The 20,322-nt window shown below is 38.7% G+C and overlaps 1 protein-coding gene across 1 annotated transcript in view; it reads right to left on the bottom strand.

Annotated features, from left to right (window-relative positions):
- The window catches only part of USH2A (usherin), a 682,897-nt gene that overhangs the window by 72,170 nt on the left and 590,405 nt on the right, over positions 1-20,322 (bottom strand). Inside the window, exon 60 of the mRNA XM_032422367.1 lies at positions 14,662-15,016. Coding sequence (XP_032278258.1) covers positions 14,662-15,016 — 355 coding nt within the window. The remainder of the gene's footprint in view (positions 1-14,661; positions 15,017-20,322) is intronic.

The following is a 20,322-nucleotide window of genomic DNA, read 5'->3' as shown; positions in this document are numbered from 1 at the left end:
AGGTGAGAGTTCAGAATTTCTTATTTCTGGAAACCTCTATCAGCTTCTATAAATCCTCAAGGAATGCAATCTAGTAACACTACTACCTTTAGAAAGTTACTGTTCTATCAGTTAAAAAACCCTCAAATCCTCACTCTCTTCTAGCTTCTGATGTACATTTTGCAATGAGAGAGAACATTATTAATAGGAACAAATGTCAGATATATACAAACATATAATCTTTGGTCACAAAATGAAAATGCATGAGTTAATATGTTTAATATACATATTTTAATGGGATTTTAATTATGTTGATAGGTCCTTTTATAATCCCTGCCTAAATTCTTTCATATTTGCAAGAATGAGTATTTACAAGATCAAGTAAATTCACAGGCTTCTTATTTGCTGGGTTGCGGCTTGATGAATAGAGAGGCTACAAAATGGCATCGCTTGTAAAATGAGGCATCAAAATATCCTAATGAAACTAATAACTGCTGGGAGTAATTTAAGACTATCTTCCTGCCTTAGGAAGGAAAGAAACTAAGGAAATACAAATGAGGGAATTAACGAGAATACATTTTAGGAAGAAAATTTAGCAAAGTGAATCTTTAAAATCTAAATTTCCATTTAAATTTCTTTGCTTCCAGATGAAACTCCAGATACATTTAAGAGGGAATTCCTCCAGATTTTTTCTGGGATTCCCCAGAGAATTTTTTTTTTTTGGTCTCTCTTCATGCATCATTTTTTATTCTACTCCTTGTTAAGAATTCTTATTAGCCAATCTAACCATTCAATTTATCCTGCCTATTTTGTAATGAATAAATAGCACATACTGTTAATTGGCCACCTGGGGTTCAAGGAGGGGAAATATGGGGTTGATGTCTGAACACCGTAATGTGCTGACAACATATTGACCACACTCTATTTCACAAGATTTAATATCAAGCTTCCTTGCCCTATTCACCCCTCCCTACTCTTGCTCCATTTCTTCACCGTCTGTGAGACTAATATAATTTTTTTAAAGTGATTTATTTCTAACAGATGTGATCATCCAGCCGCAGGGACCTGGATGCACACTGCCCCTAACAACTTTAATTTCTGGATATAATAAGCATATATTCCACTAATAAATAATTATCATTCTGTTAAGGAAAAAAGATGCCAAGGCATGAGGTATGATGACCAGGTCCTTCTGGGCGAGAAGGACAAGTAGATGGGCTTTCCCTCAGCCCTGACTATGCTCAACCTAAATGTGATAATTATTGTATTTCTAGAATGTGGTAGGTCACAAAGGGACAAAATTAGTCATGGTTTAATGTGCGCAGCAATATTTAGGAAGCTAATTTTAAGTCTACATTAAGTTTCTTGTAAATCAGAAATTGCACAAGGTGACGTCAGAAAAGATGGCAGCATGGCTCCTGGTATAGAACATGGCCAATGAGACAATAGCAGAAGAAAGAGCCACCCGACCTTAGCTCCAGTTCCTTAAGCGGCTCTTGTGGCATCTCAAGGGTAGGTGTTGGAGGGTGTGCCCTTATGGTCGGTGCTCTGTGTCTGAATGCTGATGAGGTGGCCCCAGGCAGTGGGTCCACAAAGCCTGTGATGATATGACCAGTTTACCCAATGAGGTTCGAGTTGTGGCCCAGCGCCGTCTGCAGCCACTTGAGGCACCACCCGAGCACTGGACTTTAGATAATATTTTAAGTGGCTGTAGTTTCCCAAGTCGAGCTTTGGAGAAGAAGTCTCCTCTAATTTTTCCAACCGAGAATTTGCCTTTTCTTCTCCCACTCCGGCACCTGGACTCTTGGGTCGGCTGCCTTAAGACCACATTCTGTTGCTAATATGATTTGCTAAGTAGTACATGGTCTGGGGAAGACTTGTTAGGGAATGAAGTGTAAATTAAAAAAAGGAAAAAAAAATATTTTTTCTTAAAAAATAATTGTCTCTTCAGACAGGACCCAATGACGTCTTTACGGAATGATTTTCTCTCCGTCCACCAGTTTCAGACCATAATAATCACCATTTCCTGAGTTATTTACTCTGTTCCTGCTGCTCTATGTGGTGCTGCATCTGAGGGAGGCATGGCTAGGCTTGGTCTCCCCAAGGACATGGTGGGATGGTGCCAAGCCATCTCCAATTCATGTTTGCCTGCCCCCAGACCCATGCTCCTGACCACCTTGCTCCACAGCTTTGCTAGACATCTGATGAGATTATTTTGAAAGAAGCTGCTTTAATGTCAACCCAATAAATGGAGATAGATTAGAAGAATGTCCCCTTCTCTACCTCCTAACACAGAGACTCACCACCAGATATTTAAAGCCAGGCTTCTGTTTCCTTCCTTGAGAAAATGTCTGGTCCACTTCCCTCCTTCTGTTCAAATTCTACCCACTACTTAAGGCACAGACCTCTCCCAGGTCTTCCCTGAAATTTTCCATCCAAATGACACTTTAATTCTTTGAATCTTTCATAAGTTGTGTACTATATTTGTATTAGACAATTAGTCATATCATGCCATGTGGTTTCTCTTATGGTATTAAACTATCACTTGTGGCTTTCATTGATCTTTAGCTTTTCTAAATAATATCTTGTTTCCTCGAGGTGGATATTTCAAGAGGCAGCACTGGGTAGAACAGACTTTAGAAGGAGAGAGACCTGAAATTGAATCACAGCTTTGCAATGAGTTGTGTAACTGTGGTCAAGTAACTCAACTTCTCTGAGTTTCTGTTTTCTCACTAATAAACTGTAGATAATAATACTCTACTAAGTGGTTATTAAGATGAAATGAGGTGTCATGGGCAATGTGACTGCAATGTGTTTTCTGGAGAAAATTCTCAACAAATAACTGCTTAGAGATTGAAATCAGAACATATAAATGATTATAACTCAGTGTGATTTATCTGTGAACATAGAGATCTCCTCTTAGGCTAAATATATGGCATTACCAAGAAATTGGAAAAAAAATTCAAGAATATGACTGTAGTTTGAATAGAAACAAGAAATCATATGCAAGTTACCTCTTGCTCATTAGAGATTTTATCAACTCATTATTCACTTATTCATCATACAAATGTCTGTCTAAAAGTGGTGTTGTTATAGGTTTTGGGAATCAGGGAGCATAGGAAGCAAAATCCCTGCCCTCGGGGGGTTTATATTTCTGACTGGAGAGACAGATAGTAAATAAGACAAATGAGCAAAAAAGTATACTTCTAGATAATGTGAAATATTAAGGTGAAAAATAAAGCAGGGGAGAGGGACAAAAAGTGTATGGGGCAGAGGAGGGGAGTGAAATTATAGCTAGGTAAGCCAGGTAAGGCCTCCCCAAGAGTGACAGAAGGTGACATTTCAATTGAGACCAGAAAGAAAGGAAACCAGCTATGGGGATTCCTGGGAGGAAGAGATTTCCAGGCAGAAAATGCTCCAGTCAGCAGATTGCCTACACCGGCCCTTTGTGCCATGAGGACATACCAACTGGTCCTCACTAATATTAATGCATGTATATAAAATAGGATTTTTTTTTTTTTCTTCCTGCTGTTTTCTTCTTTTTTTATTTTTTATTTTATTTATTTTTTATTTTTTTATTTAAGATTTTATTTATTTATTTGACAGAGAGAGAGACAGCCAGAGAGGGAACTCAAGCAGGGGGAGTGGGAGAGGGAGAAGCAGGCTTCTAGCTGAGCAGGGAGCCCGATGTGGGGCTCGATCCCAGGACCCTGGGATCATGACCTGAGCCAAAGGCAGACACTTAATGACTGAGCCACCCAGGCGTCCCTATTTTTCACTTTAAAGGGCAAAATATACCCTAGGCTTTTTCTCTTTGGGGAAATAGAGAAGGAAAAAGTGCTGGAAAAAACAGATAAATTCCCCACAGGAATTAAAAGTAGCTTTCTTTCAAATTATCTATAGATATCTATATCTATATCTGTATATCAAATTATGATAAGCTTTTCTTCTGACTTTACCATAAACTATGTTTCAAACATCTTAGAAGGCCAAGAGGTTGGAGGCATGGTATAATAGTAAAACATGAATATTCTTATCCGCATGGACATATTTTTTAAATGCTAGGGTGTTTTTGTATGATGGGTCCAAAAACATTTGAAGGGTTCAAGTCTCTCTCAAATATTAATGGTCTTTACAGTATGATGAGCTTGAGTAAGTGTTCCTCTTAGTATTGTGCCCCAAATAGCAGGACTTCGAAATTTTCTTTGAAAATTGAAAATTCAGTACCAATTGTACATTTAATACCACTCGTCACCATTAAGGAAGACGGTGGGGTCTTCTCCCTGCTCCGTAGCAACAGAAACCCTTAAGAAGGTCAACTTCTATCATTTCCTTTGGAACTGGTTAGCTTTCTCCTCACCTGGGACGAGATGTGTACGTTGGCCCACTAGGGACTTGCAAGACTTGTTTAGAAAACACGGCTGTTGGGACACATGTGGGAATTAGAATAAAGAACCGGAAGGGCTTTTCTCCCGGACAACTTCCAGAGGGGACCGTGCTCTTGACTTTACTGAGATAAAGAAGAGTTTTTAAGACACTTTCTATTTCCATATGAGTTCTTTTGTATGCTGGGTTGCCTGCCATTATGTTTATGTAATTCTGACAGTGTTCTTAATGACACACTAACAGATTGTAAAACACGCTGCTGGCATTTACTTGTTTTTTATATTTTTAAAACAATGTCCTTCATGTAACAGTAGTTAAGCGCGGCAGAAGGACATCATTAGAGCCATGGTTAAACTGTAATTTACACCATTAGGAAGGCAGGAGCAATTTTTATTGCCTGGCAATTTTCTTGCTGAAATATTTGGACCATATGGCTCAATTTGTGTAATAACCTTAATTTCTGCACCCTTCAGGTTTGCCTCCGTCTCCTACGGAATGGTAAAATGCGGTTTAGCAGAAAAGGCAACTGTCTATACTTAGAGAGTTGAGATTAATAACATGTCACGTCCTGTTTTTGGTGAAGGAATTCGAATAGCAGCCAGATGGTATCTCTACAAATAACTGTCAGGGGTCTTGATCTAATCAATACAATGTATTAATACATCTCCCTTTGCTGTTTCTCCAGGGGCTGGTGCACAACATCTGGAAAGAGTGGGGGGGCCCGCCAAGTAGAAAGCCGATTCTTTTCAGAATCAAACTGAGCCCAATTAATTTTTCATGTATCCTTGATAACTGTTTCATAATGAGCTATGCGTCTTGACGGATTTGGGGTTGGCAGAGCAGGCTGCCCCTGGTTTCTATCCCCATTCAGTCCACTTATAGAAACCAACCCATTAATCAAGCTATCTGGCATAAAACCTGAATCTCAGCTCAGCAAGAGATCAATAACCATCCTAAAAAAAACACAGAACCAGCCACTAATGGGCACAGGTATCCAGCCATGACACCAGTAATTGCTTTAGCAAAAATAAAACTCTGTATCATAATCACCCAATAGGAACTTATATGATAAAATTCATTACTTGTGCCTTGTCAAAAAGTAACATTTACATCCGTTAAAAATATTCTATAATTTTACTATCTAGACATGGCCATTATCTTTCAGAGGTAGACAACGCACCTTTTTGAACGGATTAAAACTCCCTGATTTTGTAATGTGAATATTTAATAATCCAAGTATCACATAAAATGTTTAAAAATGAGTTATTACACTTATTTTAAATTCAGAGTACCTGAGGGGCTCCTCAATACAATCTTTAGCCCAACCGCACATGACATACAGTGAGCCGGCTGTGCTAAGAACCCTGATGTGATGTCAGATTGGTCAGATTTCTTCACTCTTTGGTTGGCTTAATGGCAAGATTTACAATTCAAATCATAAATTCTTCTCACTTTCCCAGTGGCTTTATCTCAAACCCTTACTCTTTTACCAAACTCAAACCAGTCATTTCACTTCTCAGTTTGCAAATCTCTTTCGGCTTGGCAGGGATTTCTGCACCCCCATTCCTTCTGAAATAAGAGACCCAATGACTTTGTCTATGGAGAGGAATTCAGAGCAGAGAGGGAGAGATGGAGGAAACCCAGGGCATATATTCTGAATTTATGGCCTGCTTGGTAAAACATTCCTTTGTGGCTCTTAGACAACAGGTGGAAACCTGTTTTGCCCTTATGAGAGTCCAATTTTGATTAGAAAAAAAGTCCTGGGAAAGGCTGCTGTTGAAACAGTCCTTCACTGGCTGATCATCTGATCAAACCCTGCCAAGATGATAGAAAGGTCTAAGGAATCATCCAGGAACTTGAAGGTGATGTCACATTCATCTCTTCTGACAGCAGGACTAAGAATCATGATGCTGTGTTTGTTCAGTCAGTGGTTTGTGGTTCGGCAGGATGAGCGCTGGGTTTGGAATCAGGGGTATGAGTGAGGGTCCTGGGTTCTTGTATTTGTAAGTACAATCAACGTCTAAGACTGACCAAATAATTGCTTATCATATCATAATTTGTCTCTTTCCTTATTTGCTTCAAGAACACCGTGAGTCACAGAGAGAAGAGAGTATTTCTTCTTTCTTTTTATCTGTTGTAACTTCTGGGCACAGTAGGTTCTCAAAAGAGAATTACATGAATAACTGATTCATGGAAGGGTCCCACGATATTTCTTGGTCTTGATCGCCACATCAGATTTTATGTGTCTTGGTCCTCAGTTGCAAATAACTCATAATTTTCATACATGTGTGAGATTTCAGAGAAGCAAGTAGCACAGATTTTCAATTTTCATTTTGTTTGCTGCTGTCCAGTGTGGATAAACAGAAAACATCCCGATAACGGTTTGTTTATAGTGGGGTTGCATAACATCGAGCAAGAAAAATACTCAAATTACGTGACTAAATAAAATCTGAAACTTGGGATCCACAATATGTGGCATCCATAATTTTCAACTTCTGTCATGCCATTATCAAAATATTTAATTTATACAAACCTAAACCCTCTGTGACAAAGACAGAAGAGAGTTGCTGTCCCGGGGCCTCCCGGGTCACAGACATGATCAACAACGCTAGCAGTTCGAGCTTAGTTAACACCCGGCTACAGCACTAACAAGATGTTTCACCTTAAAAATTATATCGAGATAAAAAGATTCACTTGCAAACCCATCACATATGTATTCACAGGTGGTGGGTGTGGGTCATTGCATTCGGATTAAAAAGCAAATGTCTCTCTCTACATGAGAGGTCACTAGCTGGTATAAGGCAAAATCTTTTCACTGTTCGGCATAATTAAAATATTCCAACAGTGGTTTCAGTAATTTAAAAATCACAGTATTGTTGTAATATATTTCTAGGCTTCAGGAGCTCACAATTGTTTGGCCCAATCAAATCTGGGAACACTAGAGAAGTTATCACCCATCAAGGTAATTACTTTCAAGTTGAAATAATTACTCTATCAATGTTAATGGTCTTTCAACTTCAATAAAGCACTCACCTGCCGATAATCATGGCTAACCTCTTGCTCTAATGCAATTCCCTCTCTATTTAGGAGGTTATATTACAGCCGTTACAGTGGTCACTTGTCCTGAACAGCTGCTGAATTTCACTTTGATCGGCTGTGAACCATAAAAAAATTGGTCATCTGTGTATGATTTCCCCCTCACCCATAAGCCCTTGCAGAGCTCAGGATATGATCTCTTGGCTGTAATAGGTACTTTAAGGGCAGCCATCTTGTCTCAGGTAGTGGCTACTTTCCACTTGTGACAAGAGCACAGTAGTTCAATTAACTCCTGCCCTTCACTGCCATTTACAGCTTGCTGTCTCTGCTAAATGGCATATAGCCTGAATTTATGGCCTGGGCCTGTTACCGTGTGGACAAGTTCATTTTACTTTCATATATGTATTTAACAAGGTTCTGTGGCATTCTTAGGTGTCTTTACAATTCAGTTAAAGACAACAACAACAACAATAATAACATACTGGAGTGAAAGGACAAATAGCCTCCTCACCCACTGACCTTCATATACTGATAGGCTGCTGTTCGGCACAGGTGAAGCAGGCTGATGCCTGTTTGGCAGAATCTGTGTGACTTGTGAAGCGTGTGTGTGTGTGTGTGTGTGTGTGTGTGTGTGTCTGTGTGTTATAAAAAGATCTCATGTTTTGCTGATAGCATCCCAGATTGGGAATGGGCAGGGTCCACTGAGCATCATGGTGGGTAAACAGAACTGCATCTAGAGAGGTAATCACCTGACGAGGATGCTTGGAGGGGCAAGACTGAGATGTTATGGTAGAAGAGGAAATGGGTCAGTTCTAAACCTTAGGGACACAAAAAGCATGTTCTTGCTCCAGGTGACTTAGAAAAGAAATAGAGCCCAATCCAATACTTGAGACATTACCTGGAAATTAACAGTGTGGTATCAAGAAATACTTAAATTTGTAAGCTCTGAATTTTGTTGTAATGTGAGGAGTGCTTAAAATATATAAAACGTAAGGGTTTTCATTCATGACCAAACTAGTACAGTTGCTTTATGCAAATCAAAACTTTTTCTACTTTTGTTCATTTCTTCCAGCTTCTGTTAGTCCAAACAGTAGGACTTCTAAAGTTTTACATCTTATTTACATTGCCGTTTACAGTTTCTAAAGTACTTTGCATATGCATTAATATATTTAGCCCTTGCAATAGCCTTGTGAGTTAAGTAACATTTTAGTTCATATTTTACAATTAAGGAGGAGGACGGATCTATTTGAAGTGTAAGAACATGATCATTTGAGGAGGAACAACATGTGTGAAGAACCTAACGCGGTCTGCAAGCAGAAGGATTCAAGATATACTTTAGAAGTAGAATCAGTAGGATTTAGTGAAAACTAGATATGGAACTAAGGAAGGGGGAGGACTCAAAGATTATCTGGCTTGGGCAACCAGAAAGATGATAAATCCCTTTAGTTATGGAACAGGATGTATTAGGGAATAATAAGTACAGTTTAGAAAAAATGAGTGATAAGTAACTCTACTGGAACTGCTAGACATACCTCTACAGGACTTACAGAAAGAAAGAATCAGCCTGACACCTTCAAGTCCACCTTCCTCTGAAGATCTATATAAAACAACTTAAATAAGAGAAGATCCTGGTTCATGAAAAGCAAGTTGAAGAAGGGGATTCTGTAGAGAAGCTTTCCCAGGTTATTTCCTTACTACTTGGGAAGAAGGAATGGGGATACATCATACCCCTCTCTCAAGGCATAGGAGCCATACCCAAGAGAACAACTTGAAGGAATTGAGAGGTATCTGTGAGAAATGTAAGATGGACAATCTACTCTTTTCATGAGGATTGTTACTGAGCTGAAGAGACTCAGGGTAATTCTGACGCAGCTACTAGCGTGGAGAAGCATCTTCTGAGATTCCTATGTGATCCCAAGAGATGGGGATCATGGCTTAGTACAGAAGCTGTTTCCTGCTTCTTATTCGATGAATTCTGAAGTTGGGAAGCTGGCTGGGTCTCACCCAGCATCGTAGGTCAAGTATAGAAGATAGGGCTGGACAAGCTGTACTTTCCTTAGTTGGTAGAATGAGTTTTCCCCAGGCTTGGAGGATGTCAAGAAAAGAATGAGTATTTTTTTTTTTTTCAGTGAAATAGGACCTAGTATTAGCTGACTGCTCAGGAGATGAGAACACAGAAGTAAAAGAGGCTGTGGGGTGAATCTCTGGGGGCAGTAATGGTACAAGAAACTAGCCAGAGAGTGTGTTGCATCAGGGAACATAGAACATGGAGCTTCCCATGCAGGATCTCCATATAAACCCACAGGAAGCACTGGCAGTTGGGTAAGAGACAGATTCATGAGTAAGGCTCTGCTCCTTTTTGTCTAATTCTCTCTTTTCTTCCACAGTCCTGGGGACAACAACAAGAGAAGAGGGAACTAAAGAAGAGGGAAGAAAATAAACAAAACAAACATGTCCTTTCTTTTCTACTGCAGATCTCTTAACACAAGTCAGGCTTTATTTTTAAACACCCAAAATGAAATGAGTCCTGATTACCAAAACTGGGCTGGTCCTTGTCACTGATGTGGCTAGAAAACCATAGGACCTGCCCTGGAAATCAGTGATGATTGAGCAAGGGAGTCCTGGAGGAAGCTCGTTGGAATAAAGTGGTTTGAGAAAAATAAAGTTCTCTCTAAAAAAGTACTTATATGAAGTTCAAGAAGACTTATGTGGTTTGCATCTCCAATAATATTGAGCACAAAGCAGATCCCTGATATGTATTTGTGATTGGTACTGTATTAGAAAAATGGGATAAAGGTAATGCAAGGCTAATGAATGAAAAATTAATGTCAGACCAAAGACATCATTACAATACAACAAAATGGGTCACACTAATAAGTGGTCATCGTTTTGTGTGACATTTATCCACCTCTATTTTATGATTTTACATAAAGAATGAGTAACACAGTTACATTATAAAATGTGAAAATCTCAGCTCATAGAACTGATATAAAAAGTACAGTAATTGTTCTTATTACCAAATTTTTCTTCATTTTGGAAAGATAGTCACTGAAGGAGTCCTTACACATACCTAGATCTCCTAGTGCATTTCTATTGTCTTATAAATAAGGGGAGAAAAGGCTAAGAGCCATCAAATTTTAAGAGCTACAATTAATTAAGATCATATGTAAAGAGCAATAATATTTTACATTATACTAAACCAAAATAAAAATGGGATTAAAAACAAATTAATCAATTTACTCACAAACTCTCCATGATATGACAATTATGAAGCATCTCCTTTCCCCCCACAGATCTACTTAATGGTAAAGAGATTTGAGACAACCACAAGAGAAAATTTTGAATACCTCTTCCTTGACTTTGGGCAAGGGAGTTTGGCAACTAAAATCTAGAAAGTAGAGTTTGTAATTCTGGATTTTATTTCCAGACTGGAAGCCAACTTTTAGTGACCCATATAATTTGCTTACCCCTCAGCACCGTATGCTTGATTCTACCCAGAGAGTGAAGTACCATCTATCTTTCAGGGTACTGGGCAAATGTATGATCTGGGCTTGATGTTTCATAACCCTGTGGGGTAAGCAGGGATATACTGAGAGCACAGACTAACAGGTAAACCACCTTTGCCTTTAAATCCCAAGTTATTTCTGCCAGTGCGATGGCAGGTGCCAGTGAGAAAAAGCAAACAAATCTGAATGGTGGCAGCAGTATCGCCAAGCTCGCCAGGAGTGTTCCCTGTAAATACCACCATGGAACTCTTGCATGCCAAGCAAGGCTAAATACACTTTCTCTCCTGACACTTCACAATTCATCACAGAGCTCATTGGGAAGGGAGTTTAAGGACTTCTACTTAGAGCTTGTTTTCAGTAGTGGAGAGTGTTGGTCTGAAGAGACCCTAGGCATCTAGATATCTCTCTCTTCCCCTTAGAAGAACCTACTTGGGAGATGAAACTTTTCATGAGATTGGGAGAGAAGCTGGTGATACATTAAAGCCCACGCTCTTTCCATTTCTCCCCTTCTGCTGCCTCTGCTGCTGCTGCCAACACATATGCTCTCCGCCCCCATGGAGGGCCCCCATTGCCATTTCTCCATCCATTGCCACCATCGAGAGGATTCATGCATCCATTGCACCTGTTTTATGTGGCTCTCCCAGCAACGTCCACCTGTCTATAAACAACTCTGGGGGGACGTTGGGACAAGCCAGGGATGGCACTATATTATGGCAATTTATTGGTGGCCCCTCGTGCAGAGATAGGATCCCAATAAACAAGAAACTAAATGAGATTGTTTAGTGATACATCTTGCAAGTCTGTGGATTAAATTGCAATCCTTCAATTGTGAGGCTGGATTCTGTGCCTCACCAATTGAAAATGTAGTTCCGTTGCTCTGGAGAATTTTTAGCCAGAGTGGTCAGTGAAACAAAAGCTCGAAATATTCCCTAGGGCAGGCACAGACATGGAAGAAGACAGTAGAGGTGTTTAGCTAGTATAGGAATTAGAGAAAAACTAAGTAGAGCCAGGAAGACACTCAGAGAGAGAGATTTGAAAGAGAATCATTAGAACATGAGCAGCAGAAATTCAGAAGCAAAGAAACTTAGAAATCTGAAATGCCCAGTGGTAATAAAGTGTGCCTCAGACTTGATTACTCAACTTCCCCTTCAGGCTCTGCTCTGCCCAAGGGCCCAGTCTCATGGTAGCCTTCAACAATACAGTTGACTGTAATATTGGGTATTGGCATACTGAATACAGTGCTCAATGACTATTTGCCAAATTGGATTGAATTGTCAATAATCTGTTCTCGACCCTGAAGGTTCATTACACTGGCTTAGAGAAGTCATGCTGTTCTGAACAGGAAGGGATGGACTTAAGTGACAGGAGGAAGGATTTGGGTAGCATAAAAGAAACATTCTTCTCTGATGGTGAGGAATTGGAATTACATGGTAGAACCCCCTTCTTTAAATATCTTTTTTTTTTTTAAAGGCTCAAACACATTCTCTTGAGATATAGGAATATGTGAAGCTCAAAGACAATAGTTTATTTTTCTGATTCTTTCTTTCAAAGATGTCAGCCCATAAAGAGTCATAATAGTTTCCTGCCCTGGAAATCTGGCCTACTAACCACAATGTCTGAACACTGGCCCGACTGCTCTATGGAAGATGTCCTTGATTGCTTAACAAGCTCAAGTGGGGCCTTTCCTAATGACTCTAATCTTTTCTTGGGATTCTCAGGGCCAGAGATCCAGATTGGGGGGGTGGCACTCTGAACATGCACACAGATGCAAACATTAAAAAATAGGGTGCAGAAATATTAGTGTTTCCTGATCATTCTGGCTATTCTCTTTAGCATTGCACAAGGATTACTCTTCAGAAAATGGAAAAGCACAGCAACACTGGGCTGCCTGGTGGGAACTGTATTGGCAGGACGCATGGATAAAGGGCCATGTGATGCTTAAAGCTTGGGGCCAGAGGCCTTCCTCTCTTTTAGGAACTTTTTAGTGTGATAAAAACAGAACCTGGCACATTAAATACAGGACAGAGTTCATTGTATACTTTAAATCTTGTGTTGTGAGATGAAACTAGCTATGAAGGAATGATGTAGAGGGTATTCCACAAGAGAATTCCAATAGAATTGTTTTAGGAAATTAAATGTTTGGGCTCAGGTCTCTGAAAGCCATTCTTTAAAATCAGAGGTTTAATTATTGCAATATTAGTGTCTTTAATAAAAATATATATAAATTAAAATATGTCATTCAGAAAGCCCTTCTCAAGGGTTTTTCAGTATTTTTACTTTATTTTTTAGGATTTTGCTTTCAGGTGGAAGTTTAGAACATGAATTCCAAGGATATGGTGAGAAGTTATAGATTTCTCTATGGATCATATATCAACTAAAAAAGATTTTCTGCACTTAAGAACACTGCTTCTAATGTTTATAATGAAGGCTGTAGGGATGTTTATAATGAAGATGTAACATGAAAGATAATTACATGTAACATAAAAAATAAAGTACCAATTCCGAATTCTAAATAAAATAAAGGTTAACATTATCTCTTTAATTCACAGACTGCTTATTTTTTGGTCATATGAAAAAACTGAACATAAGGACAGGGAGAAAATGTTGTACTTTATTCATTTACAACTATTCTTTCAGAGTTTCATTACAAATGTTTGCTCAGTATTATTTAGATATTTTGATAAATGTTATACTCTATAAGATAACCTTCAGGTATATTCGGGTGCCTAGATTGGTAGCATAGAAACATGGTCTGCTCTTTGAAAATAATGCTTTACGCAGTTTATTTTTTCTTATTGTGAGGGATTTTCATATTTAGCAAGGTCTTGGCACATCTTAAAAACTGTATGTATTTAACTACTAAGACCACAAATTTCATCTTCTCCATGAAGCCTCTTCAGTTTGAGGGTTCCCTGCTGACCTCTCAGAGATTTCTTAGCTAACACTTTTGGTAGGTGATATTCTCTCTTGTGTTGTGGTTTACGGCTGGTAGGTGGTGGAATTTGGGATCTGAATCACCATGTGGTGGAAATTATAGGCTATAATTCACTACTTCTCTTACTTTTTTCTTATGTTCAATTCTCATCTCTGCAGTATGATAAAAGAGAAAGCTCTGTGATACAAGAACCATCCTGTTTATGTATCTCCCATAGAACATCAGCCTATGCCAGGTGAAAAGAAAGCTCTCAGAAGATAGTAGCGAACTCAATTAAATTGTATTATGGGCCACAGGTGATCAACCCGGAAAAAATCACCACTAAGTTTTAGTGCATGTGATATCTATATCATCCAGATAGATAGATCTAGAAATTTAACTTACTTTTTTTCTCAAAGAGCCAATAATATCACATCTATCTATATCCATATCTGATCTGAATCTGTATCTATATCTGTATCTATACCAAATCTGTATCTGTATCTGTATCTGTCTAATTTTATCTATGCTTCATCCCCATTAGGTATACAGAGACACATTTAGTATCCCCATTTAATGGATTTGGAAATCACACCAAGAGAGATTCACTTGTTTGCTTGAGGTAATACAAATTAATTGTGGCCTGCAAACTGGTCTCCAACGTCCCTTATACTCAGTTCAATACCTTCCCCAGGACTACATTGCTCTTTTTCACATGTGAAAGATTTTAACGTATTTAAGCTCCAACTGAAGAAAAATGGTAAGCTGGATAAAGAATCAGTTTCAACATATTAACCAGATACTCTAAGCATCTGTTACTCTTTTTTCCTAAGTTCTTACCATCACGGTGAAAGCATGCACAGTAGAGACGTTAAATGTTGGATCATCCGGTCTCTCTTGGTAGACCACATGGTACTGGGAGATAATGCCATTGGGCAATTCTGGCTTTGTCCAGTTCAGGAGAACTGAATGAGCACTGGTGGCTTGTGCCCAAGGTGCTGGCAGATATTGAGGTGGGGCTTCCAGGGTTCGTGCTGATGACCACAGACTCTCCACTGAGCCCCTGGAGTTGTGGGCTCTGACTCGGTATTCGTAGAGTGTGAAAGGCATCAGAGTATCTGAAGCATCAGTGAATTCAAGGGCTCCTTCTGACCAGACAAACAAAAGGGACTCCTCTTTAATACCAGCAGGACGTCTGAAAGGAGACCAGGAAGGCAATCAGGGACAGCTGTACACTTCAAAAGAAGGTTTGCATGTAGAATAAGAAATTGCTTTTCAGAAAAATTTGTTATTAATTCAACTGCCCCTTTCTGAAGGGACATAATGAAGACCAGATGGAAGAGTATACAAGAGGCCTGACTCAGTATCATTTTTTAAGTGTATTTTTTAATATATTTGGCTAATCATATAGAACGTATATATTTCATAGAAAACATGGAAAACACAGAAGGAATAAAAACATTTAAACAATGCAACACCACCCATAATTACATCTTATTGTATTACCTTAGAAATTTTTCCTTAAAAAAATTGCACATGCAATATGTAGAAACACATACATTATTTAAAAACTTTAAAAAAATCAGAAGCATATATATAAGTACTATTAACACATTAAAATATGTCTGGATCTTTGTATGTTTATGAATATGTGTGTGAGTGTGTGCATATGCATATGCATTATATTGCACAATTTTATTTTTTGCACAACTGGAAATTATACTACATAGAATTATTAGAAGTTGATATTATTGGGAATTCTTACCCTTCTATAGTAGCTGGGTTGCAGTAAGTATTCCAATTTGTTTGTCTCCCTGTACCCACATCTATTGCTAATGTGCTCTCAAACTCACTCTGAACTTGGCTATATGACTCTCACTGGTCAACAGGACATTAGCAAATATGATGAATGCAGAGCCTTGAAAAGTGTTTGCACATTGAGGGTGACCCTCTTACTGCTCCTAGAACCACAAGATCTTTGTGTGAAAAAATCCTGGCTAGCACACAGAAGGATGAGGAATGACAAAGAGAAGCCCATGGTTCTAATTCTCTTTTACTTGCACAATGTTATTTTGCATCTGTTTCCAGGATATTTAAAAAATGTTTTAAATTCACATCCTGCATGTCATGCATTTTCTCTTCATCTGAATTTTCTCTTCTTTAATTAAGTCATTACCCTTCAAAGCAAGGGCTGTTCTTTCTTGTATCCATCAACAAACTTTTTATTGAGCACTTAATATACACCACACCTTGTACCAGGAGTAGAGGTACACATTCCTTCTCTAAAGGAACTCATAGCTGAGTCGACAAGATAGAGCTAAATGCAAATTAATGAAAATAACAAGATAAATTATATGAATTTGCTCTAGAGATCTTTGAAGGGCAAAAATCAAATTCCTTTTAGATGTCTTCTCCAAGACCTAGTAAAATTCAGAGTATGCTCAAAAAACCCTTTCAAATGCCTGAGAAAGGGATTCTTCAGTCCCATCTGTTGATTCGACTAATATAAAAACTAAGGACCATGCATACTATTTTGGTACTCAATATATAGAGCATTAAACATCTAAGCAAGAGAAATGGAATTGTCAGTTGTTAATATGGCCCCAAACATCTGATATTTCATTTGGAACAGTTATTTGCTTACCTGGATGTAAAGTCATGATGCAAAAAATAAAAAATTTTAAAAAAACTAAAAAAAGATCTGGTTAGTTGCAGACCTAATCAGAAGGGGAAGCTCCTGATGCATCGTGGTTGATCTATTTCTGTATTCCCAGCATCTAAGTCCCGTAAATTCAATAATCTCTTTGAACAAATGGCCAAAAGACATGTAATTCCATGGCTTTTCTGCATTTTTGCCTCATCTCTATTAACTCTTTTTACCTGCTAGGGTAGTATTCTAGGTTGGGGAAGAATGTGCCCAAGAAATGACCCTCTCCTACTCAGCTTCTGCTCTGTAGTTGAGAGAGACTGATGGATAAAGCAGAATTTTCCAGGCCGTTAGGAGTATTTAATGAACATGCTCTTCAGATGCCAGGATAGTCACATGCTGCCATATCAGATTAACCATCAAAATGGAAAGGGTTATTAAGGCAAAGTAAATGTAAATGACCTCTCACAAAAAGGCAGGATATTTAAAATCTCTGGCTTTGGGAATTTGATGATCCTCAAGTTGATAAATCACAATGACCTAAGCATAAGCAATGACAAGCCTCCTGCTGGAGACTATAGACGCTTCCTAGATACCTCTCAGTGACCTGCAATTATGTTTCGGCAACCCACCTCATTATTCCTTGCTACCATGCGTGGGCCAGATTCTGCACTCAGTGTCGGTTTGCAGGGTTTGGCCTTTGTACTTGCTGCAGATACTAGGTACCAGGTGTGTCATTGGGAGGGATCCATTCTAATGAGGACCACAGGGCTCACAGCCAAGGACTCCTCTCAGTGAGTTTTTAAAAGGTGTTTGCAAGGAACATAATACAGCAAACAAACATAAACTTCTATGCGGAAATAAAATTGTCTGTTTTGTCTGGCTTCAAACCTTCTATGACAATTCAATTAATTTTTATTAAACTCTCATGAATTCCCACATTGAGGTGTAGCTGTGGTTGTGACATTCTTTTAAAAATTGCCCCAAAGCATGAATTTTAAAAATCTGTGCTATGTGAGAGATTAAATATTATGTTAGCTTCAAGTTTATCCACCAAAACAATTAAAGGATGCAGCCTGGTTAAGTATTCCTTGCCCCTATTGAATAATCAAAAAATTAACATTATGTTGAGGTAAATGCTCCATCTGTGGTGTTAAAAAATAGAATATCTTCAGGTCTGAATAAACTTTGAACAGAATAGGTTAAGTAGATCACAGTTATTCCTAATTTAGGCTTCAACTGTTCATTTAACTGGAAGTGTTTCCTCCTGAACAGTCTGTTTAGGGAAATCACATTTTCAGTTCTCTCTGAATAGCCAAATGGTTATTCTATGCTTAAGCTCATTTAGGAGATACTTCAATAATGAATGCCCTTTGAGTTAATTTAATGTTTCTTTACACTAAGAAGAAAACAAAAATGAGAATTAAAACTATGAACCATATATTTTAAAAGATTCATACTTATGTTTTCTTACTGTAGTATAACCTTAAAAAAAACAAAAAAGCAAAACTCCTTATCCCTCTATTCCCTGCAACAATTCTCGGCGTTTGTCTTCAGAAACAACCAAAACAAAATCCTATAACTCAGTTCATTTCCCATAGCAATTTCAGATTATGAAACTGCCACCCTCACCTTATGAGGAATAATAAGAATACTAATTTAAATATAAAATCCAAAATACCTGATACCTGTAGTCCAAGGAGCTAGGTTGTAGGCCGCTAGGTTGTAGGTCTAGGCCTACAACCACCTGATTAGATGACCTTGGGCAAAACTGACCTGTGCTCTCTAGTTTCCATTTCACTTTGTAAACTGCAGTTAATAATCTTATAGTGTATAATGTCCCAGCATTTCTGTAAGAATTAAATCAAATTATGCATATGAAAATCATTGGGTTAGACATAACACATGATACAAATGAAGTTATCATAGAAATGGCAACTAAAGCTGCTTTTAGGAAGACAAATCCAGCAGTCGTATAAAGGCTGCATTGCATGGGAATGACAACAGGTAGTCACACAGTGAAGAGGTCATCTCAACAGACCACACGAGAATAAAGATAGATCCTGAACTACAATTGATGGTAGAGGAAATGGAAACATGGGTGGTTTACAAAATGCCATGGGAAGGTTGAATCATCCAGCTTCATGGAGTGAGTAGATACTCTGGTGTTGGGGGAGGAGACGTCAAAGATCATTCAAAAGTGTTAAGACTTAATCCCAGTTAGAACGGTAGTGATTTGCCATGCAACTGGCCTATGCTTATCACTCCAGCTTCATGTTTCAGATTTTTATTCCATTTGTTATTCCAGTCATAATCAAATGCTTGCCTACAGTTTTCTTCTATTCTATGATAGTTCATGCTTCCATGGCTCTGATATGTCAATCCTGTTCTGCAATGCCTCGCCAAACACTTTCTTCGTCCTCCCCCTTCTATAGGCTAACTCCAATTCATCTTTTAAAGCTCCACCACAGTCACTTTTTCTAGGAAGTCTTCTCCTTGTTTCTCTCTCAAATAGAATTGTCATGTTCTCCTACGTGCTAAGTCTTTTTTTCTATTGATTCACTTGTCATACTATATTGTAATATATTTCTTTCTTTTCTATCTCCTATACCATACTACAAGCTCCTTGAAGGCGAAGACTCTCTCTTACTTATCTATATATTCTCAGCCCCTAGGGAAGCATGGCACACTATAATAAACAGTAAGTATTTTGTAAGCAATGACTGGATGACAGACTGGTTGACAAGAAGAGACCAAAATTCTCTGAAACCTGGTTAACTAGAAAAATGTGCCCATTATAACCCTTTCCTTCAATATTTTGGCTTTATGATGGTGGAGCTGGGACTCTGCAATGGCATTTCTGCTTTACCGGCTGAGTCTTTGTTGAGCTCTGCCAATAGGGGGCGCCAGAGGGAGAGCAGAAGGCTGAAAGGAGAAAGGAACGGGCTCCTTACTCTTTGTGTCCTGTTTGCCTGCTGATTATGTGAGCATTTCTCCAGCCAGGATTTTTTACCCTGAAAATAACAAATCTTTCCTCCTCATGAGAAGTTTGAGTATAAAATTTTAACAACACTTGGAAAAGCCATCTTTATCTCGTGCCTTCTTCCCAGACACCTGCATCAACTGGAAGCTGACTCCTCCTCAGGTGTCTGGGTCCCAGCATGGGGCAGGGGGTCGGGGGGGGGGGGGCTCCCCTCTAGTTACTGAGTTTTAAGAAGTCTAGCTGCCTCAGTCCCAAGGGTAGTAGCTGTTTCCGGCAGTTGTCACCTGCATGATATCTTAGAGTTCACTTTTTATCCTTCCAGTTACGTAGTTATCAAATTTACAACTAGTTAACAATTATGTATGTTAAACTCAGTTAAGATGACTGTTGTGGTTTCTCTTTCCCAAGCAGAACTTGCTACAGAGAATGATGATGTTCACAGAAAGAGAGAAATAGGAAAATCATGAACAGGGTGAGGATTGATTTGCATCTGGACTAACTGAATTTACTATTCTGTCTTTATCACACCATGATATATTTGTTGTGAAAAGTAATTAGAAAATATGGATGAGCAAAAACACAAGTACAGGCAGTCCCCAACTTAAGATGGCTCGACTTACAATTTTTTGACTTTATGACGATGTGACAGTGATAGCCATTCAGTAGACATTGTACTTCAAATTCTGAATTTTGATCTTTTCCCAGGACACTCTTTCAGAATTCTGGGGCAGTGGCAGTGAGTGGCAGCTTCTAGTCAGCCGCACAATCACAGGGTAAACAACTGACAACCAACCCTTCTGTAACCACACAACCATTCTGTTTATACTTTACAATTATGTGAGAATTACATGAGATTACATGGGATTACATG

This window comes from Phoca vitulina, unplaced genomic scaffold (genome assembly GCF_004348235.1).
Source record: "Phoca vitulina isolate PV1807 unplaced genomic scaffold, GSC_HSeal_1.0 scaffold26, whole genome shotgun sequence".
NCBI lineage: Eukaryota > Metazoa > Chordata > Mammalia > Carnivora > Phocidae > Phoca > Phoca vitulina.
The sequence above is the reverse complement of the archived record's forward strand: the minus strand, read 5'-3'. Positions and strand labels throughout refer to the sequence as shown.